A 13,515-nucleotide genomic window follows, 5' to 3' on the forward strand; every position below is an offset into this window, starting at 1 on the left:
TGTCTCTCCCCCTCTCCCTGCTTCTCTATCCTGCTAAACGGGGACACTTCTCTGTACTTTCTCTCCCTGCTCTTCTATTCTGCTACAGTTCTCTGTACTGTCTCTTCCCCTCTCCCTGCTTTTCTATCCAACTACACTTCTCTGTACTGTCTCTCCCCCTCTCCCTGCTTCTCTATCCTGTTAAACGGGGACACTTCTCTGTACTTTCTCTCCTTGCTCCTCTTCTATCCCGCTACAATTCTCTGTACTGTCTCTCCCCCTCTCCCTGCTTCTCTATCCTGCATCTTCCACTCTCCCTGCTCTACTATCCTGCTATGCGGGGACACTTCTCTGTACTGTCTCTCCCACTCTCCCTGCTCTTCTATCCTGCTACACTTCTCTGTACTGTCTCTCCCCCTCTCCCTGCTTTGAGCAGCTGCTTGTAAAGAAGCTCATGAACTATTAACATTATCTCCACGAAGTGTGAACACTGAACACTTCTGCTGTAAAAAAGAGGTAATAGTCTGATAGTAGAGGTAATAGTCTATGCAGAAGAGCCAATTGCATTGCTTTTCTGTCTACCCCACCTTCTTTTGGGCTAAAAGTGCCCTGAATGAAAAGTCGTTAATGACAAAACAATAAAAGGCCTGCAAAACGTCTGGATCTAAAGGATAAATTAGTCAAACATCACAAAAGAAATGCAACAAGATAAAGTCGCTGGCACAACACAATCAAGTGATATATCTGGCTCTATGTTTCTGTCTTAACCTGCAATCATGATAGAAGCAGGAGAGGTGACATCAATGTGACTACATCCCTGACCATAGCAAGAAGACTTGTGCACCGTGAGCCCTGGAGATGCTTCCTCGTCCTCCAGTGTCACTACAAATGCACAGGTGATACGGAAGATAACTGGGCAAAGGACAGGGACAAATCAATAAGAGCTGCTAAAATGAACCTAGTGGAGAGAAAATTTATAGAGGAGGTCAAACAATATTCCAGAAGTAGTGAGAGACATAATAGCAGAATAAATCTATGTTACAGAGAGGCAGCGGATGACACGTCCAGAATAAAAAGAAGCAGCAACTTTATATCTTATATTGTAAGGAGCAATGTGATAATGCACAGCCGAAATCTCTGTATAGCATAGCCTAAGCCAAGCGACTACAGAAAATCTACCATCAAAATCCATCATGATAAACAGAGACACTTACTCATAGATCCAGGCACCGTGACTGTGGTCATCATCAGAAGACTGAAGAAATCAGGCAATACCTTTTTGTACCGTATATACTCGAGTATAAGCCGAGGCCCCTAATTTTAACACAAAAAGATGGAAAACCTATTGACTCGAGTATAAGCCGAGGGTGGGGAAAGCATTGGTCGCAGCCTCCCTGATATAGCCTGCCAGACCCTTGTAGTATATAGCCTGCCAGCCCCTGTAGTATATAGCCAACCAGCCCTGTAGTGTATATATACCCTGCAAGCCCCTGTAGTATATAGCCTGCAAGCCCCTGTAGTATATAGCCTGCCAGCCCCCTGTAGTATATAGCCAGCCAGCCCCCTGTAGTGTATAGCCGGCTAGCCCCCATTAGTGTATAGTCGGCCAGCCCCCCTGTAGTGTATCGCCTGCCAGCCCACTGTAGTATATAGCCTACCAGCCCTTGTAGTGTATATATACCCTGCAAGCCCCTGTAGTATATAGCCTGCCAGCCCCCTGTAGTATATAGCCAGCCAGCCCCCATTAGTGTATAGTCGGCCAGCCCCCCTGTAGTATATAGCCTGCCAGCACACTGTAATATATAGCTAGCCAGCCCCCTGTAGTATAAAGCCTGCCAGCCAACTGTAGTATATAGCTAGCCCCCTGTAGTATATAGCCAGCCCCCTGTAGTATAAAGCCTGCCAGCCCACTGTAGTATATAGCTAGCCCACTGTAGTATATAGCTAGCCCCCTGTAGTATATAGCCAGCCCCCTGTAGTATAAAGCCTTCCCAGCCCACTGTAGTATATAGCTCGCCCCCTGTAGTATATAGCCAGCCCACTGTATTACATAGCAAGCCAGCCCCCTGTAGTATATAGCCAGCCAGCCCACTGTAGTATATAGCTAGCCCCCTGTAGTATATAGCCAGCCATCCCCCTGTAGTATAAAGCCGGCCAGCCCCCAGTAGTATACAGTCGGCCAGCCCCCTGTAGTATAGTCGGCCAGCCCCCTGTAGTATACAGTCGGCCAGCCCCCTGTAGTATACAGTCGGCCAGCCCCCTGTAGTATATAGCCGCCCAGCCCCCTGTAGTATATAGCCGGCCAGCCCCCTGTAGTATATAGCCGGCCAGCCCCTGTAGTATATAGCCAGCCCACTGTAGTATAAAGCCAGCCAGCCCCCTGTAGTATATAGCCGGCCAGCCCCCTGTAGTATAAAGCCTGCCAGCCCCTGTAGTATATAGCCAGCCCACTGTAGTATAAAGCCAGCCAGCCCCCTGTAGTATATAGCCGGCCAGCCCCCTGTAGTTTAATCGCCTGCCAGACCCTGCCCCCAATATAATGCCTCTGAGAAAAAAAGCAAACAATGTACAGGCAGTCCCCGGGTTACATACAAGATAGGGTCTGTAGGTTTGTTCTTAAGTTGAGTTTGTATGTAAGTCGGAACTGTATATTTTATCATTGTAATCCCAGACAGAACTTTTTTGTGACAATTGGATTTTCAAAATGTTGGGTTGTCATAAGAATCAGGAGTAACAATAAATCTTCATTACAGACGCCTGTGATAACTGTTACAGCTGATTATTGTAGCCTAAGGATAAAGTACAGGAAATTACCAACATCCAGGTGTCCGTCTGTAACTAGGGGTCGTATGTAAGTCGAGTGTTCTTAAGTAGGGGACTGCCTGTACTCCCCTTCTGAAACGTCCCCCGGCAGGTCCTCTTCTATACAGGGATGCTCTGGCATTGGCTCAGAGTATAAGTTTTTCGTACTGAAAAACTTTGCTTATACTCGAGTATATACGGTATATATGATGGTGAGCTTTCGAGAATATTAGTTCTCTTCGTCTCTTCGTTATGTAGAGAACAGAAAATTCACAGCATTTTATACACACTAGGAAGTGATCATCAAAGGATAAAAAAAAAGTTTTAAACAACAGATTGATAAATACAGCGACATCTTATTTACAATAGGAGGGCGATAAAAACACTAAAAAACCTGTGAGGCGAGACACAAGAGCCCTGGCTCTTATCTGCTTGTGGCCTCCAGGTCAAAGGTCATGAATGTCCCCAGGGACCCTCAATCATATTAGCATAATTTTAAAAGTTGATTACAGTAGGAAGGCACCCATAGGTAAATAAGATTCACCGTCACGGCGACTGGATCTGTGAGCAAGTCCTTAAATATCCTCACACAATGAAATGTAACTCCCCATTCAGATGGCAATATTCTGATCAGTAGTTGCAAACCAAAACCAAAGTGCAAGTATAAGTAGCACGATGCATCGAAATCTCGGGACTTGTACGATACTTTCTAAGCCAGAAAGGGTTCAATACCAGGTTTGTGCGGTACTGAAAGACTTCCACATCAGCAGAGAGACATCACCATCCGCCCATATATGGTCTCCACATCTCCCAGGGCTTCCCCAGACATGATATTGTTTCATTTATTTAGCCATTTCACAGCACATAGAGCTTTGATTGTATTTATTTATGCTTTATATTATACTAGGAAATTGATTGCATGGTGTGAGCATTACAGGGGAGAGGGTTTTACAGCAACCACTGCATATCTACGTGGCTGCTATTGTAATCCTTGCATCATTTTGCACATATCTAACTGATTACATAGGACATGAATTTGCACATGTTGGTGCTTTTAAATGTTTTTAAGTTGTCTGTAGTATGAATTTAAATAAAGATAATTGATATTTTTCCAAGAACTATATATTGAACACGTCACTGATTGTTTGCACTGAAATGCTTGTTTTTGACATGTGGTACCAATATCGGCCATTAACCCCTTAAGGACGCAGGGTTTTTCGGCCGATTTCTCGCGCTCCAACTTCAAAAATCCATAACTTTTTCATTTTTCCGTGTAGAGACCTGTGTGAGGGCTTATTTTGTGCGTAACAAATTTTACTTTCCCGTGATGTTATTTATTTTAACATGCCGTGTACCGCGTAGCTGAAAAAAAATTCCAAATGTGGAAAAATTGAAAAAAAACGTCACGTGCGTCACGTTCTTGTGGGCTCAGTTTTTACGACTTTCACTCTTCGCTCCAAATAACACGCCTACTTTATTCTCTGGTTCGGTGCGATCGCGGTGATACCAAATTTATATAGGTTTTATTGTGTTTTAATACATTTTCAAAAATTAAACGAATGTGTACAAAAAAGAAAAAATTTTTTTTGCCATCTTCTGACGCTAATAACTTTTTCATACTTTGGCGCACAGAGATGTGTGAGGTGTCATTTTTTGCGAAATGAGGCGACGTTTTCATTGCTTCCATTTTGAGGTCTGTGTGATATTTTGATCATTTTTTATGTTATGTAAAAAGGTGTAAAAGTCGCATTTCGGACATTTGGGCGCCATTTCCCGTCTCGGAGGTCACCGCCGGCCGTAACCGTTTTTATATTTTGATAGATCGGGCATTTTGGGACGCGGCGATACCTAATATGTTTGTGATTTTTACTGTTTATTATGTTTTATATCCGTTCTAGGGAAAGGGGGGTGATTTGAACTTTTAATATTTTATTAATTTTTTTTATTTTTTAAACTTTTTTTTTTCACTATCTTTTAGACCATCTAGGGTACATTAACCCTAGATGGTCAGATCGCTGCTACCATATACTGCAATACTTCTGTATTGCAATATATGGCATTTTTGCAGCACATTCATTACAATGAGCCACTGGCTCATTGTAACGAATCTGCAGCTGCCAGATAGCCTCGTGTCAAAAGAAGACACAAGGCTACCATGGCAACCGATCGCCGCCCCCCGATGACGTTCGGGGGCGTGGCGATCGAAAAAAAGATGGCGGCGCCCGCGCGCCGCCGTCTTTTAAATGCCGCCGGCGACTTTGCCGGCGGCAACGGGGGGGTTAATAGCCGCGATCGGTGCTAGCACCGACCGCGGTTATTAGCGGTGGGGGTTTTATGCATTTTGCAAAAACCCCCACCTTTGTATGAAGAGGACTCAGCCCGTGAGCCCTCTTCATACATCCCTTATACCTCTGCGCCGTAGAGCTACGGCGCAGAGCGTTAAGGAGTTAACTGGTTTCAAGATAATTACTGCTGACACCCTGCGACTAGTATGGCGCCAAACACCAATAGCGGGAGCCCGCACAGTACTAGTACAGTGCAGAGCCCCAAGGTGCTAAGGACAAGTTAAAAGATCTGATAAGTTAACGGCAGAATGTATTACTGTGGACACTATCCAATCATGTGCATGTCACAGGGCTATTCCGATTTCCACAAATAAAATGTTATTGTTTGTATGATGAAGAGTTACTTATCCAATATACTTTGCATTCATTTATGGTTTTCTAGATCTGCTTGCTGTAACTGTATAGAAAGCTTCACTGTCTATTTCCAGTGGACAGATCTCTGCCCATGGTCACACAGGTGCACGGCTCGTTATATATCACACAGGTGCACCGCTTAGTATTATGGAGTAATCAGAGCTGTGTGATATAAAGAACGGTGCACCTGTGTGTCCATGGTCTGGTTTCTGTCCACTGGAAATATTTTCAGTATACTTTGTATAAATTCCTCATGATTTTTCTAGATCTCTGCTTGTTATGAGGAGTTTATACTGAAAATATTTATAATTTTCTCATCATGAAAACAACAATTTGCCAAAATGAGAATACCCCTTTAAACCCCTTCATCCTTCCCGGGGAGCGGCGATCTGTTGCCATGACAGCTTTGGGTCTCACAAAGGCCCACAGGTGTCTCGTTTTAACCTATTCATTACAATGTGCTATGTACAATGAATGAGGAGTAAAATCCACATATACTGCCATACATAACAATTATAGCAATAAAAACACCATCAAAAGTTGAAAAATGACACCACCCACAGCTCCGGGCACCAAAGTACGAAAAAGTTATTGCCGCCAGAAGATGGCAAAATCCCCCCAAAAATTTTTTTGTACAGGAGGTTTTAATTTTTTTAAATGTATGAAACCATTATAAAACCTGTACAAGTTTGGTATCTACGTAATTGCGCTGACCCAAAGAATAAAGCAGACCTGTCATTTGGGGTGCACAGTGAAAGCCGTAAAATCCAAGCCCACAAAAAAACTGCGCAAATGCGTTTTTTCACCATTTTCACTGCATTTGGAATTTTTTTCCCCCCCCGCTTCCCAGTAAACGGCACGGAATATTAAATACCATCACTATGAAGTGCAATTTGTTACGCAGAAAATAAGTTGTCATACAGCTGCACATGGAGAAATAAAAAAAGTTAGATTTTTGAAGGTGGCGAGTGAAAAATAGAAGAATGAAAAAAAAAAAAAAAAAAAAAAGCCAAGTCTGTAAGGGGTTAAGGACAACTTGCCTAGATATTTTTTTCCAGGCGACTACACAGAAGAAAAAGGCATAATGGAAAGATAAGCATGTGTTCTGTGAGGGGAACCACACATTATTTTGAATGACAAACTGGTGTCATGACCTTTACATCGTTATTTAATCATTTGAAAAGATATGAAGCCGAAAAAACCACCACAACATGCCCATCAGTTTTTATACATTTTATTACAATTTCCAGGACTAAAGTGTAATCTTCAGACAGATCATCTTGGGATCCATTAGTCCTTCTGCAAAAGAAAAAATATAAAGACTTTAAAGCTCCGGTCTGATGCAGTGAATTACAAAACTTGTGTAATTATGAATTAACTTACGAATTGTGTAAAAAAGTTAGACAGATAACAAGAATAAGTCACTACTTACACATTAATATGCTCAATGTTAGCAGGGACGGTGTATACTAAAGCTTTCTAAGCTAAGACATAACTCGCTGGAATGGGTATAACTGATCTCTGCAAACTAATGTAACAGCAATAGACAAGCCAATCTCCGATCACAATGATTTCACTAGGACACTGCAGCCGGCACTATTGACCTCAGTGGGGGTAAAGCTGCAGGTCTCCGCAAAAATCATGGTGTTCAGCGTGCAAAGCAAATATATGCAATTAATAAAATTCTAAAGAGAAACCTTGTGTTTTGTAATCAATGAGACTCTCTGCTACCGGGAGCTCTAGAACCCAACTAGCAGAGCAAAAATGTAGTAAAGTAAATCAACTATAAGAAAATGAAAATGTGCACATTGGGGAGAAATATTCATCTTAAACCGCCGTTCAGTCCTTTTTTGCACCATATTACCAATGTAATAACCAGTTTATTTGGCATTTAAAAATGTGAATTTGGGCAGTAAAGCCATCTCGATGCATGCAGTTTTTATTCTACCATGCTGTAAGACAGGATTTACTAGTTTTCATGCACAGTAACTACCTCGCACATCCCCATAAGTTGGGTTTTCGTTTTTTGTTGTTTAGATAAAACCAATTGTTTAGATAAAAACGTGTGCAAAAAAACCTCCGACCAAAAGCTGGATGAGAAATAATTGGCAGCCATTTCCCAGAAGTTGCACCACACCTAGGGGATTTTTTGTATTACTGCTCATGTCCAGTCTCATTTATGGGTCCGAGTTGCAGTACCACAAACAAATCAAGGACAGGTGTGTGGTGATGATTTTGGGATAAGGAAGCCCATGTTCCCATCCTGGTAAAAGCTCTTTGAAAGCAAAATGTAAGGCATGCAGCAAAAAGTGGAGGAGCCTAGAAGTGTAATCCCATGCAACACATCACAAATGCATTACCTGCGATAGCTAGCCTGAAAATCACTAGGAGAGGAGCAGGAAGGAAAAAAAAAGTTAAGTTTATTTGATGAAATCTAAAGAGAAAGATTCTGAAATAAGGACAAACAAAGAAGAATAAATAGACAAGTTTTGGAGATCACATTTACAGAACTGAAGCAGAGCGATAAGGAACAGAGAGCAACTCAAAAAGAATAAAAAGCCATGAGCGCTGGTGTAGAGCGCTGGTGTAGAGCGCTGGAGTATGAGCTCTGGTGTAGAGCGCTATGCCCCATGTCCTGCGAGTTGGAAGAGCCATAGCACAGAGCAACGCCTCAATCTATTATTTACAAATACAAGGGCTCATCCTCTTTTAGGGTCTAATTCCAAAGAAAGCATTTTGCCTGCAGTCCGAACAACGCGAGCCAACAGCATGTGGGATTTGTTTGGGGCACTTAAACCTGTAGTCAAATTCCCTTTAAGTGGGAATCCAGCCACAGCAAATACAGGCAATCACCGGGTTACGTACAAGATGTTAAAAAATGTTGGGCTGTCATAAGAACCAGGAGAAAGCTTAATTTCACACACCTGTGATAACTGTTACAGCTCATCATTGTAGCCCAAGGCTAAAGTACAGTAAATTACCAACATCCAGAGGTCCGTTTAACTAGGGGTCATTAAACAGACCCCTAGTTAAACATTGTGGGACATTTACATAAAGTGTCGGTGTCTGCATTGGCTTTGTTACAGACCTGCTCTCGGAGAGAAGATATACATGTAATATTGTGGAGCTGTGCAGATACATTTCTGGAGCAGAGACCATTTTTCTGTCCCTGGGACCAAAATCTGTTCCTGGCCCCAGAAATGTGTCCAACAGTCGGAGAACAGGCAGCAGTGCGATAGCTGTTTTGTGTCTGTGCTAGAACAAATTTCTTTTGGTCTACTTTCTGCCAGAGTACAGCGCCCAAAAAATGGCTGCGACACATATTAATTGTGTCTGAGTTTCCACTCCGCCAAAGCCACGCCCCTTTTCGGAGAGGAGTCGGAAAAAGTCATTTAGTCTGACGCCGCCAGCTAATAAATAGGTTGGAGAGCAGAACGTGTGGTGAGAGCCACAAAACTGGTGGAAACACTATAGTAAAAAGTCCCCCATTGACCCTACTCAAACCACCCCTATAGGCTTGTGTCTACATTCGTGTATATTATAAAGAATTCAGTACAGAAATTGCTGAATTACCCATTTACAAAATATATAATATAATCTATCAGAAAAACTAACCCATTAATCAGCAATATTCAAATTTACACTAGAAATTTGAAGGAATTTCTGAATTTCATAATGAAGGTTGCAATTTATCTAATTTTCCTGAAGCATATGGAGATTAGTCCTAACCTCACCCACTTTGCTGCATCCGTCATGTGTCATGTGTGACTGTAGATTGCTCTAGGTGACACCAAATCTAACAGCTTGTACTGCTCTATCGTAAAGGAGTTGACCATATAAGAGTCAAGATGAACTTAAATCCCATTGAACCGTCCACATGGAAAAGTCCCCCCCCCCCCTTAAGTAAACTCGTCACCAAGAATGTCATTTTAGCTGGTGACAGGTTCCAATAACCTATGGGGAAATGGTTTGGGGGCTTCTGCAGAAGCCTGTGTACCCCTATCTCCTCAAGCATTTCCAGTGTCCTCCAGGTGACAGGTTGTTACAGCTGCCCGTCCCTTGGAGCTCCCCACACGCTGCTGAAGGGGGCCAGACAAGGTGATTTAAACTACTCAAGTTATTCAGAATGCCGAAAAAAGCGGTTTAAAAATCAGTACAGCATGGACCATTACAACCCGTCACCAGCTAGAAGTGACATTCCTCGTGACAGGTTGGCTTTAACACTGGGTATGTACTCATGTACAACAATCAGATGCTCGTAGCCACATGCAAACTTAAAATGGGACTGTGTGAAGCACGAGGTCATTATAGCGGTCACACTCATGCAGTCACTGTACCTGCCGATCACTTCATTTCTGAAGGAGGATGCCAAGAAAGTGTGAAGCAAAAAGACAGAAAGAGTCAACATAGAACATACATACTATGATCACAGCCAGCTACTAAACATCTATCAGCAGTAGAGCAGCTGACAGCAGCAAAGTAGCATCACTACTCATAAGTTCCCTTATTGTGCAGCATCTGCTATGGACCCAGTATAAGGAATCTCAAACCTTACTATTGTTTCTGCTCAACTGACTTCAAAGGGACAAAGTGACAGCTCGCAGGATCACTGATCACATGGGATGGGGGATAAATGTTGGGTTATAGGGGATCCGACTATTGTGGCACCCAAGGAAGGAAGAAAAAAAAACCCTTAAGCCTTAATAGCAGGATATAGGCCTTTATCCTGCAGCCCATGTATCAGCGCAGGGTCCTGAAACATTGGCAGTTATGGAATCTGTTGCTAGTTTTGCAGTGCTTCCGTTGGGTCATGAAAGGGCTATGGAATCCATAGAACTACAGCAGGACATCTGCTAGACATGTTCTGAAAATACATTTTTTGTGCAGGAGGCCTAAGGTTTAGAGAGTACCGACTTGATACCATTTTAAAAGGATTTCTAATTTCTACATAAACTACACACCACTCTATAGGGAATATTACCTTCTGCACATCAGAAGTAGTGAGGTGAAAGAGAAAACAGGAAAATAAATTATTTGCGCAGTATTATGATATTTCACCCCTTCATGCTGATATATTCACCCCTTCATGCTGATATATCCGCCACAGAGCTATGAAGGGTGTATGAAGAGGGCTCACGGGCTGACCCCTCTTCATACAGAGTTGGGCTATGCTGCATATTGCAGCAAAAACCCATCGCTAACACCCACAGTCGGTGCTTGCACCGATCATGGGTGTTAACCTCTTCTCTGCCACTGGCAAAGTCTCCGGCGGCACATGGGCACCACCATGTTTCTTCAGATCGTTGCTCCCCTGAATGTCATCGGGGGCGGCGATCTGTTGCCATGAGACTTGGGTCTTCATCAGACCCGAGGCAGCATGGTTTCAGGAGATTCGTTACAAAGAGCCAGTGACTCCTTGTAATGAATGATATGGAAAAAGTCCATATACTGCGATACAGTTGTATTGCAGTATATGGTAGGAACTATCTGACCAGGGTTAATGTACCCTAGAGGGTCTAAGAAAGTGAGTGCGAGTGTGTTCGAATTTAAAAATGTAAAAAAAATTAAAAATTCAAGTCACCCACTTTCCCTAGGACTGATATAAAACAATTAACAGTAAAAATCAAACAAATTAGGTTGCCACATCCCAAAGTTACCGATCAAAATATAAAAAAAGCTGTTATTGCTGACTGGGGCCTCGAAAAGGGAAATGGCGCCCAAATGTCCGAAACACGACTTACATTTTTGTCATGTAAAAAGGTGTAATAAAAAGTGATCAAAAAGTTGCAGTCCTCAAAAAGGTAGCGCTGAAAAAGTCGGCTCATTTCACAAAAAAAGACATTTTTACATTTTTCCACATTTGGAATTTTTTCCCGCTTCCCAGTACAAAATAAGCCCTCACACCCTCTGTACACTGAAAAACAAAAAGTTATGGATTTTTGAAGGTGGAGAGCAGGAAAAGAGCGAAAAAAAACCCTGCGTCCTTAGGGTGTTAAAGAGAAGTTACCAACCATTGTGTCTAGCGCTTACCTTTTTACCAGCACCCACACTTGCTTTGGCAGTACCCCGTACTTTCTTCATTCTGTTCTTCCTTTCTTTACGCTGTTTTCTGGAAGACTTTTTCTTCTCATAAAGACCATGCTGCAAACAAAGGAGAAGACAAATTATTTTCTGCAACCAAAGTCAATGCACCCACACAACATAAAAGATTATTGTATTGGGCTAAGAGTGGGCTGCAACACTAAAAACTGCACTTGCATTTACCAGTCCACACTAATCCCGCTGCAGTGCTGCTGCCTCCCCCTCCCAGTATCTACATCCTCAATTGCAAAAAGACATCGATCAAGACATTAAAGGGGTTGTCCAAGAGTTCCGAAAAAAATAAAAAAAACACACACACTATAGGTGGCCGGGAGCGGGCTGCTTAAAACAATAAAGATGTACTTACCTTCCGGTGCCCTCCGGTATCCAGCATTGCTGTCGCTCCGGGCGCCATGTAAACAAACATGGATACCGGAGCAGCGCTGCATTAAGCTTCCGGCCGGCCATGGCCGGGTACGCCTATCCGTCCCTATTCACAGCACTGTGAATGCGAGCCGGAAGGTTGTCGGGTCCGGACGGAAGCTGGATGCAGTGCTGCTCCAGCCGGGCACCGGAAGGTAAGTACATCTTTATTGTTTTAAGCCGCCCACTCCCAGCCACCTATAGTTTTTTTTCAAAACTTGGACAACCCCTTTAAAAAAGTCTATATATATCATGATCTAACCCTGACCAAGCACCCACTCTGAAAGCCACTTCAGCAGATTGGTCACAGATTGGTGCATTTACACTGCAGTGGATTACCGAGTTAGCCATTACCCACATACAGCGAGACACCAATTTATCCCTTTTTACACCAAAAATTTGACCACCCAAACTATTTTAGAATGTTATCAGCATGATAAATTACCCTAGCCAGTCTGTGTTTGGGCTCGTTCTTCTTTGCGTAGTCTAGAGAGTCATAGATCATGCCAAAGCCAGTAGTTTTGCCACCACCAAAGTGAGTCCTGAAACCGAAGACAAAGATCACATCTGGGGTAGTCTTGTACATCTTTGCCAGCTTCTCCCTGATTTCAGTCTTGGGGACAGTAGCTTTTCCAGGATGGAGGACATCTATGACCTGGAAGGCAATGAAAAAAAACACACATTTATAGAGCTGTAGAAGACCAAGAAGTCTTATCAACCAAGAAAGTAGAAGTTAACATGAAGCCTTGCAGCTCATGATCCCACTATAAATAGGGGAAGTAATATACCAATACATTAAATAGGGAAAGTGTTGCCAAATCCTGGTAAACCCAAGGGAAAAAAAATTCTGAAATTATTTTATTCCTGACATACTTTTAAGCGCTACACAAAACGCCTCCACATTTTTCTGCAGGATATCAGATAGCAGCTTACCATTTGCTTCCTCTGAAGCAGTCGGTTGGTCATAAACTTCCGGGTTCTAATGGTGACGCTGTCGTTCTGCAAAAAATTAAAGAAATAAATTTTAAATCAGTTACAAGCACTAAAGAGTTTCCGTGCAGATGTGTAATTAGCCCAACTTTCAAGAAAAGCTCTGTGTTCACTGCAGTTCATTAGTCGTGCTACAACGGGTGCAGCACCAACACTAATAAGGTACTGCTGCATCCCTACAGTATGCGAGAAATATTCAACCAAGGCAATTGCAGGGAATACGCCATGGACTGGAATGGTGAATCCTCTAGAGGCAGGCTGACAAACCCACAGCCAAATAACCATAAACATGCAAACGCCTCGATCTTCCACATATTTCCATCATATTGGCGTTGAGATAATTGAAAGAACGAGAGGAAACTCTGGTCATCACTGTAGTTTCCCTCCCGAGTCTCCCTGAACAGGAAGAATGAGACAGGAGCTCAATGATAAACCAGCAAAGACCAAACCTCCTGCAGTCCCAGAAAGTATCGCAGAATAGCACTGAATGCAGAAGGAGCCCAAAGAGATTGCTCTGAGCATTAGGTTCAGCACCACTGGG

General features: G+C 42.8%; 1 protein-coding gene across 4 annotated transcripts in view; it reads right to left on the minus strand.

Annotated features, from left to right (window-relative positions):
- RPS24 (ribosomal protein S24) overlaps nt 1-13,515 on the minus strand; it is a 61,522-nt gene that overhangs the window by 46,947 nt on the left and 1,060 nt on the right. The window contains exons 2-7 of one of the 4 annotated variants that reach the window (XM_072129295.1): nt 12,918-12,983; nt 12,430-12,639; nt 11,511-11,621; nt 9,818-9,835; nt 7,841-7,864; nt 6,699-6,779 (exon numbers count right to left, since the gene is read on the minus strand). In XM_072129295.1, coding sequence (XP_071985396.1) covers nt 9,830-9,835; nt 11,511-11,621; nt 12,430-12,639; nt 12,918-12,983 — 393 coding nt within the window. In that variant the 3' untranslated portion in view covers nt 6,699-6,779; nt 7,841-7,864; nt 9,818-9,829. Of the gene's footprint in view, nt 1-6,698; nt 6,780-7,840; nt 7,865-9,817; nt 9,836-11,510; nt 11,622-12,429; nt 12,640-12,917; nt 12,984-13,515 lie in introns of those variants that run through there. The other 3 variants (XM_072129297.1, XM_072129296.1, XM_072129293.1) reach the window with 3 other exon arrangements.

The sequence above is a fragment of the Engystomops pustulosus genome, chromosome 11 (assembly GCF_040894005.1).
Source record: "Engystomops pustulosus chromosome 11, aEngPut4.maternal, whole genome shotgun sequence".
NCBI lineage: Eukaryota > Metazoa > Chordata > Amphibia > Anura > Leptodactylidae > Engystomops > Engystomops pustulosus.